Below are 23,093 nucleotides of genomic sequence, written 5' to 3' on the forward strand. Positions count from 1 at the left end.
GCCTTGGGCCGCACGTCGACTGTTGCCCACGAAATAGATACCGGATCCCACGCCCCTCTGCGGCAGCGACCTTATCGAGTGTCACCTTCCGAACGACGCGTGATTGACGAAAACGTCGCTGACATGCTCACGCGCAACGTAATTCGACCCTCTTCAAGCCCCTGGGCTTCGCCCGTTGTGCTTGTCACAAAGAAAGATGGGTCCATCCGGTTCTGCGTCGATTACAGGCGTCTGAACAAAATCACCCGCAAAGACGTCTACCCTGTACCTCGTATCGACGACGCTCTTGATTGCTTGCAAGGCGCTGAATTTTTCTCTTCTCTCGATCTACGCTCAGGTTACTGGCAAGTCCCCATGGCCGAATCTGATCGCTCAAAAACTGCCTTCGTGACACCTGATGGACTTTACGAATTTAACGTCATGCCTTTCGGACTTTGCAACGCGCCCGCAACATTTGAGAGAATGATGGACGGTGTTCTACGAGGCCTCAAGTGGAAAACATGCCTTTGTTACTTAGACGACATTGTCGTGTTTTCGCCCGATTTCACCACTCACCTGGAGCGCCTAGAACAGGTCTTGACATGCCTCACGTCTGCTGGGTTACAGCTCAACTTAAAAAAGTGCCGCTTTGCTGCTCGCAAACTGACCATTTTGGGTCATGTCGTATCAAAAGATGGCATCCTTCCCGACTCGGAGAAGCTTCGCGCAGTCGCCCAATTTCCGAAACCAACCACGATTAAAGACCTCCGAAGTTTCGTCGGATTATGTTCCTATTTCCGGCGTTTCGTACGGAACTTTGCCACCATAATCGAACCTTTGACGAAACTCTTCAGTGGATCCAGTAAAGAACCTGTCGACTGGTCGCCTGCCTGTGAAGAAGCTTTCGTATCTTTACGGCGTTTGCTTACGTCGCCCCCAATACTGCGACATTTCGACCCCCTCCTGCCAACTGAGGTACACACTGATGCCAGTGGTGTCGGTCTCGGCGCTGTGCTCGCACAACGCAGAGAAGGCGCCCAGGAGTCCGTAATTGCTTATGCCAGCCGTACTCTCACAAAGGCGGAGAGAAATTACTCAGTGACGGAAAAAGAATGTTTGGCGATCATTTGGGCGATTCACAAATTCCGCCCCTACCTTTATGGACGCCCGTTTAGTGTTGTCACGGACCATCACGCGCTGTGTTGGCTTTCGTCACTGAAAGACCCGTCCGGCAGACTTGGTCGTTGGGCTCTTCGCATCCAAGAGTACGACATTCGCGTTGTGTATCGGTCCGGCCGCAGACACACGGACGCTGATGCCCTTTCTCGGTGTCCCGTCGAGTCGGAAAATGACTGCATTTCCTCGACGGACTGCGCCCTGGCGTCACTTGACATACACGACATGGCCGCAGAGCAGCGAAAAGACCCCTGGATCGCGTCCATACTGCACTACCTGTCGAGTCCGTCCACCGTTTCGGCGTCCCGTGCACTGCGTCGCCAGGCCTCACACTGTGTTGTTCGTGACGACCTTCTTTATCGGCGCAACTATATAGCCGAGGGCCGCAAATGGCTGCTAGTTATTCCCCGTCATTTGCGTTCTGCCATCTGTTCGTCCTACCACGCTGATGCGCAATGCGCCCATGCTGGCGTCCTAAAAACATATCAGCGGCTGCGCATCCGTTACTATTGGCGCGGGATGTACACGTTTGTTACGAAGTACATCCGCTCGTGTCCCGAATGCCAGCGCCGCAAGTCTCCGCCGCAACATCCTACAGGACCTCTGCAGCCACTACCAAGCCCCGCGCGCCCTTTCGATCGCGTTGGAATCGACATCTATGGGCCCCTCCCCACCACAACTGCAGGCAACCGTTGGATTATTGTTGCAGTGGATCACCTAACTAGGTATGCGGAAACAGCCGCACTCCCCACCGTTACAGCCCATGACGTGTCACAATTCCTCCTTCAGAGGTTTGTTTTACGCCACGGTGCGCCCAGGGAGCTTTTGAGCGACAGAGGACGCGTCTTTTTGTCGGACGTAATACAAGCCCTGCTGACCCAGTGCCAAGTTGTTCACAGAAAAACTACAGCGTATCACCCGCAAACCAATGGGTTGACTGAAAGATTTAACCGCACGCTTGGCGACATGCTTTCAATGTATGTTTCTTCGGATCATTCCAACTGGGACTTAGTTCTGCCATTTGTCACGTATGCGTATAATACGGCGACACAGACGACGACGGGCTTCTCGCCCTTCTTTCTACTTTATGGGCGTGAGCCTTCCGGCACCCTAGACACCATACTGCCCTACCGACCCGACGCCTCCGAGTGCAGGCCCATTTCCGAGATAGCTAAGCATGCCGAAGAGTGCCGTCAACTGGCTCGATCCTTTACCGCTGCGGATCAAGGGCGCCAAAAATCTCGTCATGACGCTTCAGCCACCTCGCCTACCTATGCCACCGGATCTCTCGTGTGGCTGTGGATACCGTCCAAGACGCCCGGTCTTTCGCCGAAACTCCAAGCTAACTACCATGGACCCTACAGAGTTCTTGAGAAAACGTCCCCCGTCAATTACGTAGTTGAGCCGATCGCTGCCACGACCGATCTTCGTCGCCGAGGGCGCGAAACAGTGCACGTCCAGCGTATGAAGCCCTACTATGACCCCCTCGTCGTCGCATCCCCTTGAGTCGCCAGGATGGCTCCTCTCTTTGCCGGGGGGTGATTGTAATGAAGATATCATGGCCACTTCCTTAAATGGGTGTGTGCCGTGCACGTCTCGCGTCAGACGATGTATGTACTTGGATATGGGACAATCCACCACAAGTGGGTATGTGCTTGAATCTGGGCTAGACAGCCCCATCGAGAGCGCTGTGCGCAAGACTGGTGCCCCGACCCGAGAGCTCGCTTGGACGCGTTTGGACTCCGCGATAGTCAGGCCTTGCTTTGCCTTCCTGCCAATAAACCCCACTATAATATATATATATATATATATATATATATATATATATATATATATATATATATATATATCGCACCAGACCGGTATTCTGGAGGTCGTGGGTTCGGATCCCACCCGGCGGGCATTTTTTCACCACTTTCTTTTCGACTCAAAAAATTCATCATCTCTTCCTATGACCCACCACAACCTCCCCTTTGCTTTCCGAGGTTTTCTTGACTGCCAACCCTTATTTTCTGTCTTATTTTCACGGAGCCCCTCATTTCCCATTTTCTGATTCGCTATAGATATATATATATATATATATATATATATATATATATATATACATATATATATATATATATATATATATATATATATATATATATATATATATATATATATATATATATATATATATATATATATATATATATATATATATATATATATATATATATATATGTATGTATATATATATATATAAACCTCCCAATAATCATATAATCACACTAACGGCCTTGCTGCACTCGATAAACGTGCCTTCATATCTTTCGGAAGGGCATTCGTCTTTCAGTGGATATAACCAGGCTTAAAATAAGGATAACGATAATATTGTCACGAAGCCAGAGACCACGCAGTTCTCTTAAAGGAAAACACCTTTATTGGAGCGAACTTGCGCTCGCCTAACGACTCAAAGAATACACAGACGGCGGAGCAGCAGTCAACAAAGTGACGTGTGCGGGAGAGCGTCGACGATCGGAATGCCGTGGCGTCTGCTCTACAGGCTTTTATCTTCCGGCGCGACTGTTTCTGGAACCGTCGATTTACATCCAGAACATTGTAGATCAGAGAAGATTATTCTGGGCTAGTGACGGTAAGACGAAACAGTCTGCTTATCTGAATGAGATAGCCCGTGCGGCATAAAAATAAATAATGCAAGACGCGCTTCGCTTGACACAGATAACAGAGCCGGGCGTGGCCCGGCAGTAAAAACAAACAATAAATAAACAAAGAAACGCATACATGGTTCGCAGCAATATATATATCAGGGTAGGCAGTCAAGAAATCCAAGGAAATCAAAGGGTAGAATCGTTTTCTTATCATTGAAACAGATACAGTTTTTTGGAAAGAAAGAAAGTGGAGAAAAACATGCCCGCCGGGTGGGATACGAACTCATGACCTCCGGAAAATGCATCTGGTGCGATGACCACTACGCTACCGGCGGGGCTGTGCTCCTCTCCACTTTCTCGTGTACTTATGCTAAGGTTATTGTTTCCTGTGCTTGGGGGTTGTAGCCAGCGCTAGTCCGGCTACTCGGGGTGAAGGGAACCTTCTCATTAACCCCCGGGTTGTTACTCGAGCGTTTACGACATGTCGAGAGCAGTCGACCTGCGTTGAACCCTATTCGCTACCTATGGCACCAAGACTGCTAGAACAGAGACCCTCGCTATGCATGTAGCGAATAAGAATGGGAAATGAGGGGCTGGTTGATTTAGGACCGAAATAAGGGTAGGCAGGCAAGAAAGCCAAGAAAAGCAAAGGGAAAACGTGGTAGGTCATTTCATTATCGTGAAACAGATACAGTTTTTTGAAAGAAAGAACGAAAGAAAGAAAGTGTTCTTCGGTTCTATTTTCCTGCCTGCAGCCCACACTGCGTCTGGGAAGCTTCTCACCATTACCTTTACTCTCCTTTTGGTACTTAGCACAAGGAGGTGCCAGCCTAGCACTAATACCATCCATTCCCTTCCTCGCCCTTCTCCATTTCTTTCGGCGTCTGACGGCTGTCTAATAACCTCTAGAGATAAATTCTTGATCATCAATTACCGCCACAATAAGTGATTTTTACCACGACAGCGAAAACTAGAAAATTGTGCCAATGATCGCTGTATGACTGAAGTGCGATCCACGCAGTCCTGCCGCCTCCGCCGCTGTGCGACATGTGCACCGACCGGCTGAGCGACGACATCACGAGCTACGGCTTCCCGACGGCCTACCGCGGCAACATGCTGTGTCGCGTCACCATCACCCGGCCGTCGAATGCCTTCTGCGCGGTGGAGATGCACTTCCGCGAGTTTGACGTCGAGAAGTCGTCCCGCTGCGACAGGGACTTCCTGCAGATCGACCGGGACCGCTACTGCGGCACCATGCTCAGGGGACGGCACAGTGAGTGCACTCCCTTTTTAGTCGACCTCTACCTGGGCTGAAAAGCTTGTTTTATATAAGCTGGGTGGGGGCAAACGCAGCATCCACCCGAACAGATTGAACAGAGGACTTGGTAGCGGCAAAGCATAAAATTAAACTTCGTGACCCGACAATAGGCTTGTTGCGAAATCATTGAATAAAGTGCTGTTTGTTTGCCCGCATGAACTCCCAGCTGAGGTATTGTATCATGATTTACTTTGGTGCTAAATACAAATCTCTGACTTAAGTTTGTTCCCAGTAATTTCATTGTGATTGATTGATTGATTGATTGATTGATTGATTGATTGATTGATTGATTGATTGATTGATTGATTGATTGATTGATTGATTGATTGATTGATTGATTGATTGATTGATTGATTTCAAGCGCCGATGCTATACAAGCGAGAGGCGCGCCGTAGTGGAGGACTCCGGATTAATTTTGACCACCAGGGGATCTTAACGTGCGCCGAAATCTCGAACGCACGTGAGTTTTCGCTATTTGCCTCCACCAGAAAAGCGGCCGCCGTGGCCGGGAATCGAACCCCCGTTCCTGGGCTGAGCCGCACAACGCCCTAGCCAGTTTCCAGTAATTTAACATATGGCTTAACCTACTGCAGTTGAAAGAATTTATGAGCCCCATTAGCTTTGGAGACGCCGCCACTTTAAACCCAATCGCACCGCTTGCGTTCACTGTAAAGCAACAAACGTCAACGAAAAAAAAATTACGAGAATTTTTTTCTTCTCTGTGAATTAAGCCTTGTGCGCATCTACGCCTTAATAACTGCGTGCGACACTTTAAATTCTCTTAAAACTGTGAAGTTTTCTAAAACCAGAAAAACTGGTGTGTTCCTCAGCACTTCAGCGGCTGTAATTTTTAAACTAAGGTGTTTTGTGTGTAACACTTGTGAAGATAGCAGACCCACCGGTCTGCCTTTGTTCTAAATTGTTTCTTTTTGCACCAATCGCGGTGGCTCAGTCGCTAAGGCGTTGTGCTGCTGAGCAAAAGGTCGCGAGTTTGATTCCCGGCCGCGGCGGTCGCTTTTCTGGGGGAGGCGAAAAGCAAAAACTCCCGTGTGTACGAAATTTCGGCGCACGTAAACTATCTCCAGGTGGTCAAAATTAATCCGGAGCCCTCCACTACGGCGCGCCGCATCGCCTGCGTTGCGTCAACTCTACAATCAAGCAATCAAATTAAATCAGTTTCGGTTTGCGTTTCTTTTTTTTGTGTGTGCTGCTGCGTTTAGGATAAATGATTACGGGCCGTTATTCATTCACTGACTTACAATGTCTGTCGTACGCGTTTGTCCCCAGAGAGCATGACATACGACACGGACGGCAACGCTGTGATGGTGTTCAAGACAGACGAGTCGGTTTCCGGCAAAGGCTTCCACGTACGCTTCCACCAAGTGCCCTGCAGCGCCGCCCATAGGGATCCAGTCGCAACATCCGCCACCACGACCACCACGGCGGCCAGCGGCAGTAAGTCAGCAAGGGCGATTCTGCGAGTCCCTTCTTGTTTCGTCATTCCAATTCGGAGTCACTGGCAGAACATCCGCTCAAGACCCTACCGAACCCTGTCAAACAACGTCTTACTCAGTTGCAAGTTCCTTCTTGTTCAACTTGCCGAACTTTTCCAGCTCTTTGAATTAGGTGTAACTCAAAGAACATCCGGTCAAAAGCCTTAGCTTTGTCTGTTGGAGCTTCCCGCCTCACTAAGAGTCATTTCCATACCCAGGCGCTCCGCAGTGCATGTTCTGCGCTAATAAAAAAAATTCCCAGCCACCAAATGCCCCGGATGTATCCAGTGGAAGACAACTGCAGCGTCAACAGTGATTCATTTTGGCCACTGACATCGGCAGAACTGTGAAACAATGAACCTGGGAAAGGCCTCTGACTCGAGGGTAGCCTGAGCTTGTAAGTGTGGCTGAAGTGGTTGAGTGCACCTGTAGACCTATGCGGTCAAATTATCGCTCGCTTTGAGCAGATCGAAAATTCAATTGAAAATCCAATGTAAATGTATTACAGCGTTGCGCAGCTGTATCCAAATCTGGTCCGCAATGAAATTCGATACGTCGAACAGCTGGAGCACCGCTGGAAATGGGCTCTTTCTTGACCATTTGTTGCGGTTTTGCACATAACCGGAAACATGTACAGGTAGGTGGGTACATAGCCTTGACAGCGTATACCCGGCAGTTGGCGTTGTTAGACAGCATGCTACAGTAGGGAAATCTGAATTTCTCGGAAGCCTGGCAAGGACAGTATTCGAATAAAAACTCTTTAAATGTTTATTTCGCGTGCTTTTTCTTCGCAGGAGTCCCGTGTTATCAACAGTGGCCTTTTTTTCATAGTTCTGAACACATCTCTGCCGTTCACGCTAGGTTTTGATCTTTGAAAACGACATATTTTGGACCTTCCGAATTGCCGATAACCAGCCCTCTAAATGTTTTTTTCTTTCGTCGCCTTGGTTTCAGACAGCCGTAGTAGTTGGCGGTCCGTGTTTGACTCACGCGTCGCCGGGAGCTGACATTAACTCGCAGATAGTATAAATTATCATGTTCCTTCGACACAACCAAGAGCCTGCTGCCACTGCGTAAGCGACAATGTTCGTCTTGTGACCCATGGAGGTGAAAATTCTGAGCTATCTTTTCATAACACGTATCTTCTTGGCGCTCTTTGCCCTCGTCGGTGTTGCGCACGAAAAAAAAAACAATAATCATCATCAACTTCATAATATCGTTGCACCTCTATACCTTGCGTTTTGGCAGAATATTGTGAAATCCGCTGGGGGCGCATGGGTGTTTCAGTTGAAACTTTAGTGATTTTGTTTGTCGAATTACTGATATATGGATATATATATTTTCCAATACGCTTCGAATTCAGTATACCCGATAATTAAGTATGCGATAAAATTTAGAAGCGGACACGCGTAATCATAGCGCGGGTGCAAGGCGGCATCAGGCACCGGTGGCTGCTGCAGAATCTGCTGTGGACTTGCACAGTAAGGACTGTGGCACGCCTAAATACCAAAGTTCCCCCAGGCGCCCCTTCAATGTGAGACGCCCATGGCTTCAGCGCTTGACTGGAGTCAATTGAGCCCAGTTTGCCAGTTCTAATATGACCCTGTCGCTTTAGTGCGGCGGTATGAATACCTTATTGCTTCAGTACAACTTTATGCCCTTAAAGTAGGCTTGCTCTTGTTTGGACAAAATGCCGCGAGAACTAAAAAAAATGGCTACTTGTTGCGATGCCTAGTGACATGCGAAGCGCGATCTGAAGGGCTATTTGTGCTCATGTCGCTTCAATACGAATCATGCGCTGGGCTCCGCTTAGCCAATTTCTTGAAATGATGTAAAGGAAGTGTGCTAGAAAAACAGCTAACAGAGTTCTGCGGTTTAGCGGCAGTATGTTTGGCGCTTCATACAACATTTTCATTTTTGTCGACTCTAGAACGCTTGAAAGTTTTGCTTTGAAGCAAACGTTCCGTCTAGAAATCGTGTAAAGTTTTCAGTATTTTTACAAAAATATTAGAACTGACGTGATTTGCTTAGGCAACTGTTTCTAACAGCAAAGGGGGAGGAGAAAAGCGAAACGGAAGGCCGGGGGGTCGGCCAGGCGTACAGCTCGCTTTGATACTCGGCACTGCAAAAGGGTAACATGATGAAAAAAAAAAAAGAAAAAAAAAAACAGGCGAAAAGGAGGAGGTAGGAGCGGCGATGGTCAGGCGCATACAGTCAAACCTGGATGTAAGAAACCTCTATGTAACGAACTCCTGCATTTAACCGAGTTTTTTTTATTTCCCCTTTTCCACCTCCATTGAAACCCATGTGTTTGCGACCTCTATGCGAACGAAGGAGTTGCGACGGCAAACCTTGATGTAACGAATTCGCAACGCTGATGAGTCCATGTTTTCTGCTTTTTTTTTCTCTCTGACGAAATGCTCTAATCCAGCGAATTAAGCCCGCACCGCAATCGCCCCTGCGTTTCCATGTGCGAATGCGGTGTCGATTAGGTGCTTGGCCTGCTTGTCATCGTGTGGTCACGCATCTCCAGTGATATCAGTGGTGTCGGTTCGGTGGTGATGAGTTCTGCTGCCACAAAAGAAGAAGTTTTGATTTTCAACCCAAACTCGATATTCCAAAGGTCGTCTCCGCCGGCGAGAAAGAACGTCACCGCCCGGTACAGTGTCGCAGCTTTAGAATCCCCTCAACAATTTTAAGTGCGGAAAAAAGCATCAAGTTCACGAAAAGGCGCCCTGTAGGCGTAAATTTCGTTCTTGAGCCGCGTTAAGGCACCGAAAAGTATCGAACAGCAAAAGTGACATTAAAGTTGCGCTTGTGAATACGGGGCCGTGTAGTAGCAGCAGGCGGGAATCACGCAGTTTTTCAGTGTGAAATGTATTCTTAAACAAGGGTGAGTTCAGCATCACTGATGTCCAGCACATTGGTTTCGTTTCTGCTTCCTCCACGCGAGGTTTAACTCAAAAGCTGCGTGTAACGAAAACTTGGATGCAGCGACAAAAATGCAAATTTTTGTCAACTTCGTTATATCCAGGTGTAACGGTATTTCACTTATTTCAATTACTGCATGCTTCAAGAGCCGAGGGAATTACTCAAGGAGAGGGGGGGGGGGCAATAAATACTCTGTGAGGGCGTACAATTTGATGTAAACAAATAATGAATACTACAGTAATAAACCCTCATGTGGTAGTTTGGTCAACAACAAAACAACAACAAAAAACGCTTGAACTGGGAATTTGAACTTTCAGAGCAGAAACAAAAAAATATATACATAGAGTACTCTGTTTTAGAATATGCCTACACTCGTGGTTACTGAATGTAATCAAAGTGAGGTTCCAGTTTTTCGCGGATTGAGGTGTCGCAGCGATGTTGTGAGGAGGGGAGACTATAGCCCCTATTGGGCAGTACTGTCGTTCTTAGACGACCGAGTACAGTGCCCATGCTTCCACAAGCTTACAAGTGGTGCCAAAGCTTACATACACACTTTTGTCGTTCACGAAACGCAGAAAGGCAGAATTTATGCACATGTTTGCGTACGCGAGTCTTCATTCAACATCCCATCATTGCATCGTCGGATAAAACTTTTCGCACCTGTTGTTGCCATCTTAGGCTAAAAAGTGACAGAAAATTGAAGAATTAGCGCGGTAGTTGTCAATTTTAACGTAGGGCTTACAAATATTACAACGACGATGTGTCGCCCATACCGGCGACATACATCTAGACGATGCCACGCGCATAGTTTATCAACGGTAGAACAGCGGATTCAAGGTGCGATGCATGCAGACGACTTGGTATTATAGCAAATGATGCAACATGTCCAAAGTAACTTGCAGGTATCTTTAGTCGACCATCAACATTATCTGGGCCTGAATTTTAGCACGCAGAAGACAAATGTTCGGAATGGAACGATGAATCTAATTCCTCGCCCGTAATGATTCAACACAAAGCCATGTGCTTTGTAAAGCAGTACAAATACCTGCGGATATAACTAAGCGAGGGGCCTAAAACGCTGCCTGAACATTCACCGCGAACATCTTTAGCTGAAGGACAATTGAAACGCGGATGTAATGAAGCATAAAGCGCTTTGGGAGTACAGTAAATATGGGGAGTGCGAGGGATCTGGAAAGCTGTAACGGTATAATGCCGCGCCTTGCTTAAATTCAGAGGTCCGGTAGGGGCTGGAAGTTAACCTACTGGCGCTACACTCGGTAAAAAATTAATAACAGAAACGGAGGCACTTCCTCCAGCTTACTGCCGCCAACAAATATTCCTCCCCAACGCCCGAAATAGTCGGGTGCACGAGCTCGCTCTTCTTATGACAATTAAACAAAAAAAATGGCTCCAATCGACGCTGTGAAGGTGGTTGGAAAGCAAAGCTTTAAACGACACCCACAACAATTTCCCAAGCTACGTCACTTGAATTCACACACGTGGCTTTACAAAGAGTGAAACCAGAGATTCTGCCAGCCGTTAGCTGGAATGCACTGGAGCGGCGTCCCGAATGTAGCAGCGCCGAGCACCGCCGGGCTAGAGCGGCGGACGCCGCCGCTGTAGCCCGCCCGTGCGTCGGCAGAAAGAAAACAGAGAGGAGAGTGTTTCGAAGGGTTAGACAGCGAAATTTAGCCATCCTGACGTGCTACCTCGGGGCTACACCACCGCGCGACACAAGCGTAGACCCCGAAGCAAATTGGCATCTTAGCTTAGTGATTCCCGTTTATACCGATTTAAACTAGTTAGTTTAGTAAGTTTGAGAATTGCGAAAAAGCTGGGGGAACTTTTATAATCGCTGTTTATCAGATGCAGTTGCTCCTTTCGTATTTTGTAATACCTTTCAAAACACAGGAATTGGTATTCACCAATTTAGAAAACGGAGTCCCATTCGTGGCAAGCAGTGCGCAAAAGGTAGCGTTTCTCTAGCGGCCAGATGCGTGTATGTGGTCTCTACATGTTGTTTTCCCGCGCTGCAAACCAATTCTTCTCGCATCTTTGCCGTATGCTCACTTAATTCCGTGTGGTCTGGGTTACCCACCAGGTTCTATCGAAAAAGTTAAGCCGTGTGAAGAAAGGGCGCAATGGACGCGAAGCAGCGCCAAAAAAGGCCCAAAACAACTGTCGCTAAAGCAGACGACAAAGCCGTCCCGGTGACCCACCCGTCGGTGCGAGCCGCTGCGTGCGGGGAACGCTGGGTAATAGCGCCCTATCATCGGGCCGTCTACACTGTGCGCTGTGAGTGAAACGTGCCTCCCTATCCCCAGCCGCGCTAGGAGTTTTTTGTCCCGCACGCCGCGAAAGAACCATTGGCAGGTAGAGGTAGAAAGCTTTGCTTTAAAATGTGGGGAAGGCAAAGCGAAATGGCTTATTGCTATAATTTGTTGTGTTGTATGTTCATGGGTTAGATTAATGCATATTTTTAAATAAAACTCGTGGAACAGGTTACTTCGACAATTGCAAGGTACGCTTCGGCTTAGCTCAGTTAACCTTGGATATCCAAAGCACAAGCTTGGCTTACTCTGGTTGAGTCTTGGCTTTGCTCGGTTAATGTAGCGGTCGCTGTATGGCCGACCACGGCTCGAAGCCAGTCGGTCCCGCGCAACCCTTACGAAAGGAGGCCTGGCCTCGCTTTCATTCTCGGCGAACGCGGCGCAAGATGAGTCACATAGCCCGAGACAACCCAGTGGCGCATGCGTGGGAGGCTGCGGCTTTGGTCGGCTGCCGATAAGCTGAGCGCTCACTCCCGTCGCGGCCACTGCCGCTACGTGAGTAGAACGACGGAAAACGGTACTTCGTGCGCAGCGCCGACAGCGAGCCAGGCGAATCACGCCATGCACTTCGAGGGCTGTGTCTCAGGGTCGGTGTCTCCGGTCCAAAGGTGAATTTGCCCATCCGCGGCGCAACCGCTGGACAAAAGTAAATCTTTGCTTGACAAACAAATTCGAACATTTGGCATGTTCTGCTTCGTTCGGAGCTCCAGCGGTTGGGCGGGAGAATGAAGACAGCATGCAGCATAGCGCTTGAACAGGGACAGTGCGATGCCTCGAAGCTACGTAGCGGGGGCGTAGCTTCAAGGCGTCGTATTGTCCTTAACAAAATACGCCCCGTAGACGTGCGCTCAGAAACAAGCAGAGCACCGAAGCAGCATCGCTGCGCTACCTAGAAAGGCCGCAAATCGTAACCAGTCGCATTTTGGCTAGGCCTCCTGTCAACCGTAGTTCTGCTTCCTGTTGGATTGGAGCGTTTGGATGCTGCATAGAGTCAACATTCTAACTATTCCTTTTGGGCATCTACCACAAGTGCGTCAGTGCTGACGTAACGAAACGTGCGATGCAGAAGGAAAATTGACCATGGGGCTTTAATTGTACATTTCTCAATAAGTAGACCATCGAATTCCGCCGGACAAGCGCTGATGGTACTATAACATACAAAATCTTTTGAATAAATGCAGGTTATATGCTGTCTTCATGGTCTCTTACAGATAACCTCGCTGTTGATTTTTGTATGCATGGTGCTCCGGCGCAGTGGGAAGAACTTTTTCCCACATTTTACACCTGTTAGACTTCGCTGGGAAAGAACCCCTGGCAATGCAGTGCAGTAGCCTCGAGAGACATCAGAGCTCGATTAACCGAAGATTCTTATTGGTGCATCCAACGAACTTTTGAGCGGGCGTTCCTCCTTGCCAGAACCATGGGTGAAGCTGCGTGATTCCTCTCCTGCAGTCCTACCTGCTGGTCCTTCCAAGGAGTCGTTCCGGTGCGATCGGCAGTTCGACCGGAAACGTGAGTTCTACCTGCAGAGCCCCAACTACCCGTCGCACTACCTGGACAACCAGCTGTGCCAGTACACGATCACCAAGGCCGGTGACGACTTCTGCCATTTGGAGCTGGTGTTTGCTTCCTTCGACGTGGAGTCGTCGCCGGGCTGCCAGTACGACTACCTAGAGTTCGGGGGACAGCGGCACTGCGGCTCCCTGCCGGCCGACCACGCCTGTGAGCTCCTGCCTACCCCCCATTCCCTCGCACGCTTCTTTAGGAGACCGGCTGAGCACCCGCACACACACTTTTCCTCTCGCGAATTGACCAGAAAGGAAGCTTTAGCGAAATGAGGAATGGGAGCGAGCTGTCAAGCACTTAGACGGGCATGTATGTGCGCGTCTCGACTTTACTTAACTGAAGCGTGTTTAGATTGGCGGAAACGTGCAGCTTTCTATGAAGGCACGCTGCACGGGACTGTAGCTTCTATTCACTGGCGAGACACGCATGCAGGCAACCATGTGAGTGCGCCGTTACTGGTTACGTCGGGCTTCGTGAATGGCGGTAGTTGCCCGGGTTAAGCACATGATTTGTGTTGGACGTTCTAAACCCTACCCCACCGAACGCAATGTAATGCCTCGAGTCCGATGTGAGTGCCATTAATAGCATCTCTGTTGACACCACCGTTGGGAAACGGGTTGAAACGGAGCAGTCGACGCCCGCCGGTCTTTTTTTGTCTTCGGCGTGCGGGCGCAGTGGCACAAGCCGCGCCATGTCCGTGGCCGTTTCCAGTGATGTCAAGCGAAGAAATTAGCTAAGCGTTTAATTGAATACCGCCTATAGTGGTATATTTGAAAAATTCAGTTTGCAAAATTATTGTGTGTGTGTTGGGGGGGGGGGGGTAAGCATATAGTGTATATGGCATTTAATGTTGCGTAAGTGCGTAATTAGACAAAATGAAATCATTACGCAAAACTAAAGACAGCGAATTTCGAAATATTAACACTGTAGACCGTCCTAAAGGAACTGTAGCGTTTGAAGTTACCGGCGAAATTTCGTAAATGAATGTTTTGGTAGAGCGCAGCTCTCATGCGGCCGCTCTTGAGGTTTCACGACGTCCCTCGCCGTCGTCCCTCTATGTAACCGAGAGAACAAGGAAGAAACTGAAGAGATAGCGGGAGGGAAGCGGAGAAGGAGACTGTGACGAAGTGTGAGGAGGAAAGCAGAGTGTCGCGGGTGCCGCGCGAGACATGCTCCGCGGCGGCAACTGGCTACGACATGGCGCCAGAGTACAGTGCGCCGTCATGTGTTCGCCGATTACTTAATCACTTAGGCATGCCGCAAGCGCGTACACAGATACCGCGTATGGAAACAAAGCGCTGCATGAGAGGAGTAATATGTGAAGTATAATAGTGGTTCGTATACATGCATATACGTCTGTCTGAACTTCCTTGCGTCAAGATATTTTGCTAAGACCAACCAGCTAAACAGCTGTGCTCCAATTTCGCATTAGGGAGTATCGTAATCGTCAGCCAATTTTTTGCGATCACCGAAAATGAACAGTGCGAAATGGATGGTGACCCTTAAAGTTGAACGTACTAAGCATCAAATTCATTACTCGTAGCAAAAAGAAAATCGATGCGGAAACGTCAATCTGGGGCACACAGTACTGCAGTGTTGCAGCCTTTTTTTTTGTGATGGCCTCCCACTATATAGCTTGCGAAGAAATTTCCTGGCCTTCCGCTAGTTCAAAAAAAAGTGAAACATTCGGAACTGAATCTACCTCTTGAACGCTCACAACTGGCTCAGGTTTTCGTTTATCCATTCGTTCCATTCAATGAAACTATTTTTACTTTGCGTAATCAATGAACGAAATAACCCCTATAAATTTCTTCCGTTTAAGGGATCCCCCTTTACTGACGTTCGTAGTCAACCCAACTGTTCTCTAACGTTTTGAGCTCGAAGGTAACCCTCCTTCCCCGATTCTGCCGAATTCCAGCTCGTTGGAAGTAGTGGAGTGCCGTTGAGCGCACGAAATATAATATTGTCTTGTATAGTTGATGATCTTTACGTTTTCCTGGCACATCGCGTTTGCTATTCTCCCTCGGGCAAATCCGTCTCTTAATGGCGTCACCTATGCTGCAGACGTGATCCCGTTCCCTGGCAGCGAGATGTCCCTCCACTTCCGCTCCAACGTGGCGGGCACTCGTCGGGGCTTTTCGGCGCGCGCCCGGCAGATCAAGTGCGCGCTGGGTACTTCCCTGCCGCCCTCACCGCCGCCCCAGGACAGCGACGCCAAGTCGCAGGGCGTCGTTGGGAGCACCACCACGACGACGCCCTCCCGGACGTCCACTCCGTACGGCTTCGAATCGGGCGGCAGCTCCAGCAGCACAACGGGAGAGCCGTACATCACACGCCGCTCTTGCGACGTTTACATGGAAAAGGTGAGAAATCACGTGCGCCTTACGCACAGGAACTTCGCAGCAACTGCTTTGGGGTTGCAGGCCCGTTTGATTTATGGCGTTTCGTCATAAGACGATTCGCCCTCCGCCGTTTGGTCACGTAAGAGCATTCTTCATAAATACTTCTTCACGCAGGAAGGTTCGTTATACAGCAGGCAAAATAAAGCACGAGGTCTTTTTTTTATTTCTAGAAGTTTACATAGTGTCGGGCGCTTCGATGCACCAACTGGCGCGGGCCCTGGGACGAGCAGCACAGAAATGAAACGCACGTGTCGCGCGGTGCCTTGAAACGCCGCGCATTCCGAGGAAGGCCGCGCCTGCTCGCACCAGATGTCTTAACTGCCGCCACATGGACCAAGAGGACTGGCTTTTCCTTCTTCCTCGGCCCTCAGCGGCAAGAGGAATGGAAAATGAAGACAAGAGACGAGGTCCGGGCGCAGGAGAGCTCGGCCCGTCGTCTTCGGGCTCCGCCCGAGTACTGTTTCTTAGTCGCCCGCTGGGCTGTAAATAAATGTAGAGTTTTTGTATCGGAAGCTGACGTTGTCGGTTGAGGATACCCGGGGTCAGATCCTTAGCGCTGCTGCGGGATGGAGGAGAAGTCCCGGGAAAAGAAGATCACGAAGATAACTCATGGGCTCAAGTGAAACACAGTGATCCGGGGTACGGAGGCGCTCAGTACCATGTGCTGGCCTTCATCGTTGCTACGTGAAACAAGTTTCGAACTAGCTTTGCACCCTCGTTAATCACAATGTTGAAAACTGTAATAAGCGACTAGTTGCCATTGCAGCAGAATAGCTCATGCGAAAGAAATAGAAGGCAATTGGGTAATGAAAACGCGTCCGATCTACGAGGGCTGCGTGAAGCTCCGGAGCACAACTGGTTTCCCCCTGCTCGGGTGAGGGTTTGGAGAAGGGGTTAGTATTGTGTGGACAGGAGTAGACTACGTGGACGGTGAGAGGGAAATGTTGCAAGTCGGGCAGTTGTACTAGAAGAGAGAAGGTAAAATATTTTAGGGGAAAGTGAGGTTGTAGAATGTGACAATGTGTATAATGTGAGAATGCGTGGTTGTAGCATCTGTAAAATGTGAGCCGGCGCCAGATGCAAGCTTTGTAGCTGGTGAGAGAAGGATGGGGAAGTGGACAGGTCCTTCGTGTGCAAAGGTGATGCGCGAGAGTAGCATTGTAAGACGAACCAAGAGGGGTGAGGATGGGGTGAGGGAATGCGAGCCATCCAGAGCCTTGACGAAAGGAATGCCCGGAAGTACAGTTCTCGGGCGCCGGCGTGAGCCGCCTTCTTCTCGGCAAAGGCCTTAGTGGCATGGGGTCCAGTCTATGGTGATGAGGAGGCCTTCAGGTGCACCTTGAGGAAGTGGAAGGCTGCACATCGTTCTTTCCCATGTTTATAAAGTCGACAGGTGTATTGGGAATCAGCGATTATGGTGAGGTATGGTTGACTGCGACGGGTCGTTGCGGCGGGCACGATGGCCAAGAGCATTAGACGCAACTTTGAGGATTCGAAATTCTATACATCCGGCTCAACATTGCCACCTCATTGGAGTTGTAGCGGATGATAGCAATTTGAAGCCAGCTGAAGCAGCTGGCGTCCTTTCTGAAAACCCTTGATGCGGTCTGGCCGACCTCTGCTTACGCAGTCTTCGTTTCCCTCTTCCCGGGCTTCCTCTTAAGTCTGCCCGGGAAGGTGCAGATGTTGGATGAGCCCTCATCGCTGTGAGATAAGAACAAATCCATACTCAGATTAGGAAACATGTTTATTTTCGCCAAAGCACCAAAAACTTGGGTGACCCTGGAGGATGATTCTCCAATTTACCGGCAGTCCACGGTTCTAAGCTCCAGAAGCTTTGTTTGTTCGCTACATTTCTGCCACTGTCGAGTCTCTGACTGAGCACAGAGTATGCATAAGTACACGGCTGAGCACACGGTGCACGGCCGTAAACATGCTGCTCTTGCGGCCCCTGCCAACGCGCACATCCCCAAAGCTGCAAACCAAGCCTCGGTGGTGAAAACTTTCAGGAGGTTCTGGAAAGCACTGGCGGTATCGGCAATCGGCAAAAATGCGAGAGCCTGCCGCATTGACACCTAAAAGTGCACAGGAGTACAATAAGTTGCCGGCTTCTTTTTTTTCAGGCAACGTTAGAAAAGGAAACAAAATAAAGTAGTGCTACTTACATTGACAGCGAACTTTTATCCGTGTTGCAGCGACTTTGATAAATGCTGAAGCAAACATGGAAGCTTCCGGCATACTGACTGGGATAAATGGAGGAAGCATTCCTGGGTCCTTGCTCCAGGGACGGTCACTCCAATCGCGTTGGTGGCCGCAATCTCGAAGCCTGCTTGGATTCCTTGTGCGCACTTATTCTGTTATTCTAATGGACCCTTGGCAGCAAATGTAATCGGAATACGCTGGATGCAATATACGCGAGCAATAGATGATTGATTGATTGATTGATTGATTGATTGATTGATTGATTGATTGATTGATTGATTGATTGATTGATTGATTGATTGATTGATTGATTGATTGATTGATTGATTGATTGATTGATTGATTGATTGATTCTGTTTATTCACCGAAACACGGGTATGTGTCCTACTGGTTCGAGGCAGACGGGCCAGACTCGCGACACAAACATGTGCGTCCATGGAAAACAATCCACAGAAGTGCCGTAAATATGTTCGCTGAATTTTCTGTGTGCCCGACCGAGCAAAGCTGCCCTGAGCACAGACGAATAAGCAAGTGCATTCGCGGCGTGCGGGGGAGCCTGAATGCACGTCCGCTCCTCGCAGATGGAGTTCCACCTGGAGAGCGCAAACTACCCTGGTGACTACGAGGACGGCACAGACTGCGTGTACACGGTGCGGCGGGCGCACGGCAACATATGCCAGATGGAGATCACCTTCCTCGACTTCCAGCTGCGGCCATCTGACTCGTGCCAGGGCGACTACCTGGCCATCGACGGCACGCGCGTGTGCGGGGCCGTCGTGCCTGGCACCGTCCGTGAGTACTAACATTTCACTCGTAAAAGACACCCCACGCGGGGCACATTCAATGACGATACTTTGACGCCATAGTCGGCCCCGTCGCGCCGGACCTTGCCATCTAGTAAAGCAATTTTCGGCCCTCCAAATCCCTTCAGCACGCACAGCACCATCGCCACCAAGTATTAATTAAATGACCAAAGATTTGCCCCGGCGGAGTTTAAGTTAGCCAGTCGTTACGCCGCGTCGTGGTGGCTCTCTTCAAGCAGAATGCTATATTCTCGGCCCCACAGCGGGTTTGCGGCGATATGTCTGCAGGGGCCTTTCATAGGGTTTTTCCTTCCACAACGGCTATCCCGGAGCACGTAGTGTCAAAAGGATGATGGTTAGATGTTTGCTACGGGGAAAAAATTCACTTGAAAAAACTCTAATAGGCATCAATTGTCATCACAGGGCCACACATGTCTACCGATTATATCATACCGCGCTTTCATTTCAGCATTGTGTAGGCATTCTTGGAAGACTTCTGGGGTACAGATAGTATTCACTGTCGTTGCTCGCATGCCAGCAACCATACGTGTGCGCCTCGATGCTGGTGCCTGCGCGTTCCTGTTGCTAAGGCGACTTCATATATGCTCGGCCACTTCCCCATAGATGTCGCTAGTATGCCAGCTAACAATGCATTCACTGATGCGCTACCGTTGCATCTCAATCGGCGTGTACGCAAACGGTCACAATTTCTTTGGAAGCATTATTTGGCTTTTCTACTGAACGACTCTGCCGTTACAAGTGCGGCCACACCTGTGTAGATATCCGTGTCCGCAGCCACCTGCGCTTCAGCGTAGGCACTTCGTGCAGCCTTCTTTCGCTACTACGGATCCATTCCCCGGTGCTGATGCGGCATTCAATGTTACCTAGAGTATCAGCACACAATGTCACTGCGATTATTCGTATCTGTTGACGCCACGGAGAGAATCGTGCAATAACGGCGCAGACGACGGACGCCGGGGCCTTTTTTTTTTTGCTTTTTTTAATCGAAAAGATTAAAGTTTGTAAAGCAGCAGAATAAAGTGTAGAAATTGGGGGCTAGTTTTTTAATTTGGGGGCAATAACTTATAAAAGTAATATGTTATGTATTATTTGATTGATTGATTGATTGATTGATTGATTGATTGATTGATTGATTGATTGATTGATTGATTGATTGATTGATTGATTGATTGAGAAGGAGGGAGGGAGTGTTTTCTGTCGTTAATCATTAGGCAACATAACGTTATTGTTCTGCTTGAAAGTGCAATGGTTGAAAGTTGTAATTTTCAAATTATTGCGCGCAACTTATTAGCAGTCGTACGGTAACCATTTAGGTCATCCGCCGAGAAAGCGTGTTTTCTCCGCTGATCACCTGGGACAGCCGTGTGCGCGCGTGATACTCGACTAGTACGGGATTCAATACAGAGGAGTCCGTATTGGCAAAATAACGAGAAATGTAAATGCAGCAAAAAACAGTACACCTACAGTCCCCAAAATAAGAGGAGGCAGGGAAATAAAGTCACGGTGTACTCATCGCGCGATGGCAGGCAGCTGTATCGGGAGTGTAAGGTGGCCGTTACCAGTGCTCGCATTCCGAGTGCTGATGGAAAGCCACGGGAAGCTCTGCCGAAGCTTCCTTGCAAGCTGCCCGCTGTAGCTAACGTCTGGTGAGTACTTACTGAATCCTGACAGGAGGTGGGCTGTTGTAGGTTGAACTCGCACAGGAGATTAAAGTATACATGTAAGCAGTCGGCGTTCTTTCATACCATTCACATCGCGAGATAAAGAAACGCAATAGGGGAGAACAAAAGAAAGCGTACGCCACTGGCGGTATTTCTATGCTCCTCCTGTTGTCTTTCATGCTTCTTTAGGCATCCGAGGCATCCAGTGCTGCTGAAGCAGTTAGAATTCTAGAATTCTCGAAGCATCGAAACAGGGGAGAACTTTTTTTTTCACTTCCAAAAGCACGCTTGTGGGATAAGACGTGCCATAGCATACATTCGCGGCTAGGTTCTCTCTCTAGTCCTGACTGCACCCGTGGGATGAAATCTGGTGAGCGGCATTGCACATCTCGAATGAAAGCGATGCAGCTCCACGACGCTCCCAGTGCGCATGCGTGGGAATTTATGGCGCATTCCTTTTAAATTGAACATTTCAGAAGCTTTTTTCTCCAGGGAAGGGCAGTCAGAGGGGCATTAGAGGGGGAGAAAGTACCTTTGTACTGCTCGTCATGCGGTATAGAAGCACAAGTAGTAATGGAAAGGCCCAAACAGCATAGCGATTACGCAACAGTTAGCAAGTGTTCCAGGGCGGTGGTCACCATGAGTGTTCCGCATAATGGTCGGTGTATCACAAGTGGCGGTATTCAAGGCATAAACAGCGCCCGATAACACGGGTGCCGTGATTACGATAGCGAAATACGCTTACCACCGGCCAAATTAATTAAAACAATGCGACAGATCCAGGTTTGTCCGACCGATCCAGAAATCACGACAGCATTTTGAATGCGTGGGAGCCAGACGCCGTGCACTTCAAGGGGCCATGAAAGCAAAATAAATGTTCGGTTCATTAAAAATGCTGTTTGGTCTCAATAACAACAGTACCTATTCGAGCGTCAACTTCAAATAAATAATAGAAATACTAAAGAAAACATATCCAAAACTGGTGACTCCTGACTCACTTCCCGACAATTTTTAATGGCGTCACAGAATCTGTTTGTGCTATTGGTGGCCGCTGACTCAAGCCAAAAAACATTACTGGTAGATTATACGGGAGCCTGTAGTTCCGCTAGGTTGTATCGCTTGCACTTTAACGCGCAGTTACACACTGATAAAAATGTGTTGGTGCCGGTCCATAATACGTCCCTCTTGTCCATATTACGTCACCATGGCGCGAAATTTGAATGTTGATTCATTGATTATGTGGTTAAACGCGCCAAAACTACAGAGGTTATGAGGCGCGCGGTAGTTAGTGGAGGGCTCCGGGTTAATTCTGACCACCTGGAGATCTTTAACGTGGGCCGAAATCATAAGCACACGGGCGTTTTTTGCTTTTCGCCACCATCAAAAATGCAGCCACGGCGGCCGGGAATCGAACCCGCGTCCTTGGGCTCAGTAAAACAACGCCTTAGGAAAAAATTTGAAAGTTGTTCAATGTTCCGTGCGTGTCTTTTGGGGTTAAAAAACGTATTTTGTAGCTGGAATGGAGTTGAGTGACATACCGAGGTCTAGTTTTTTTCAAATAGAACAAAGTTGTACTTTCCCTTCATGACCTCTTTAAACGTCATGATTCGCGCAACACACACAGGCCCTCACGAAGCGTGACAGAACGCTCGGAGTGTACCTCACGCGATGAAAAGCAAGGTATTTGGTGCCACGAACTTTTGCTTCGCTATGTGCAGAAGCGATCCGGCGATACGATATGCATTCCGCATTTTTCTTGTCGGCTCATGCTTCAGACAGCCGTTTTCCTTAGGTGCATAAGCTGAAGCAGATCGCTGCGTGCATTTTTTAGCGGCTAGGGGCGACCTCCTACACCAGACAATTTTCGCACGCCACACAATGAAGTGTTCCCGGTATAAGAACAGTAATGGTACCGACAGAACCTATAGCTGGTTCAGACAAAAAAGCCCTTTTTTGCAAGTGCGCGCTGCTCAGTACGGGAATGTACGCATAAGAAAACAAGAAGCTGAGAATACACAGCTGGGCAAACATTGCCAAGTGCCGGCAAAGCTACACATGGAATGAAACCAAACAACGCACATTTAGCTGGACATAGGCTGTGGTATGAAACAGGCCTACAGCAGGCGTTGCTCACTAACATGCATACGATGTGCGAACCCAGGTTCCTGGCAGTGCTGACCGTTAACAAAGATCCCAGCCATCGTAGTAAGCTTCTCGTGGCCGCTCTGAGGTTTTACTACGATAGCAATGTAGACGCCTTACCCGCCGCGGTGGCTCAGTGGCTAAGACGCGGGTTCGATTACCGGCCGCGGCGGCCGCTTTTTTGATGGAGGCGAAAAGCAAAAACGCCCGTGTGTACGAGATTTCGGAGCACGTGAAGATCCCCAGGGGGTCAAAATTAATCCGGAGCCCTCCACTACGGCGCGCCTCATCGCCTGCGTTGCGTCGGCGCGTTAAACCCTACAACCCTTTGTTGATTTTACCCTCGTTCAACTCGATTCCGTCCCTCAAAACAAAAACCATGTGTGCCTTTGTTACGCATTGGCAACATACAAGTTAA

At 48.9% G+C, this 23,093-nt stretch overlaps 1 protein-coding gene across 1 annotated transcript in view; it reads left to right on the forward strand.

Moving 5' to 3' along the window:
- The window catches only part of LOC144179414 (uncharacterized), a 204,755-nt gene that overhangs the window by 100,520 nt on the left and 81,142 nt on the right, over positions 1-23,093 (forward strand). The window contains exons 8-12 of the mRNA XM_077707767.1: positions 4,828-5,079; positions 6,412-6,579; positions 13,331-13,600; positions 15,509-15,807; positions 18,630-18,840. Coding sequence (XP_077563893.1) covers positions 4,828-5,079; positions 6,412-6,579; positions 13,331-13,600; positions 15,509-15,807; positions 18,630-18,840 — 1,200 coding nt within the window. The remainder of the gene's footprint in view (positions 1-4,827; positions 5,080-6,411; positions 6,580-13,330; positions 13,601-15,508; positions 15,808-18,629; positions 18,841-23,093) is intronic.

The sequence above is a fragment of the Haemaphysalis longicornis genome, unplaced genomic scaffold (genome assembly GCF_048455015.1).
Source record: "Haemaphysalis longicornis isolate Haplotype H1 unplaced genomic scaffold, Haemaphysalis longicornis Haplotype H1 scaffold_1, whole genome shotgun sequence".
Classification (NCBI taxonomy): domain Eukaryota; kingdom Metazoa; phylum Arthropoda; class Arachnida; order Ixodida; family Ixodidae; genus Haemaphysalis; species Haemaphysalis longicornis.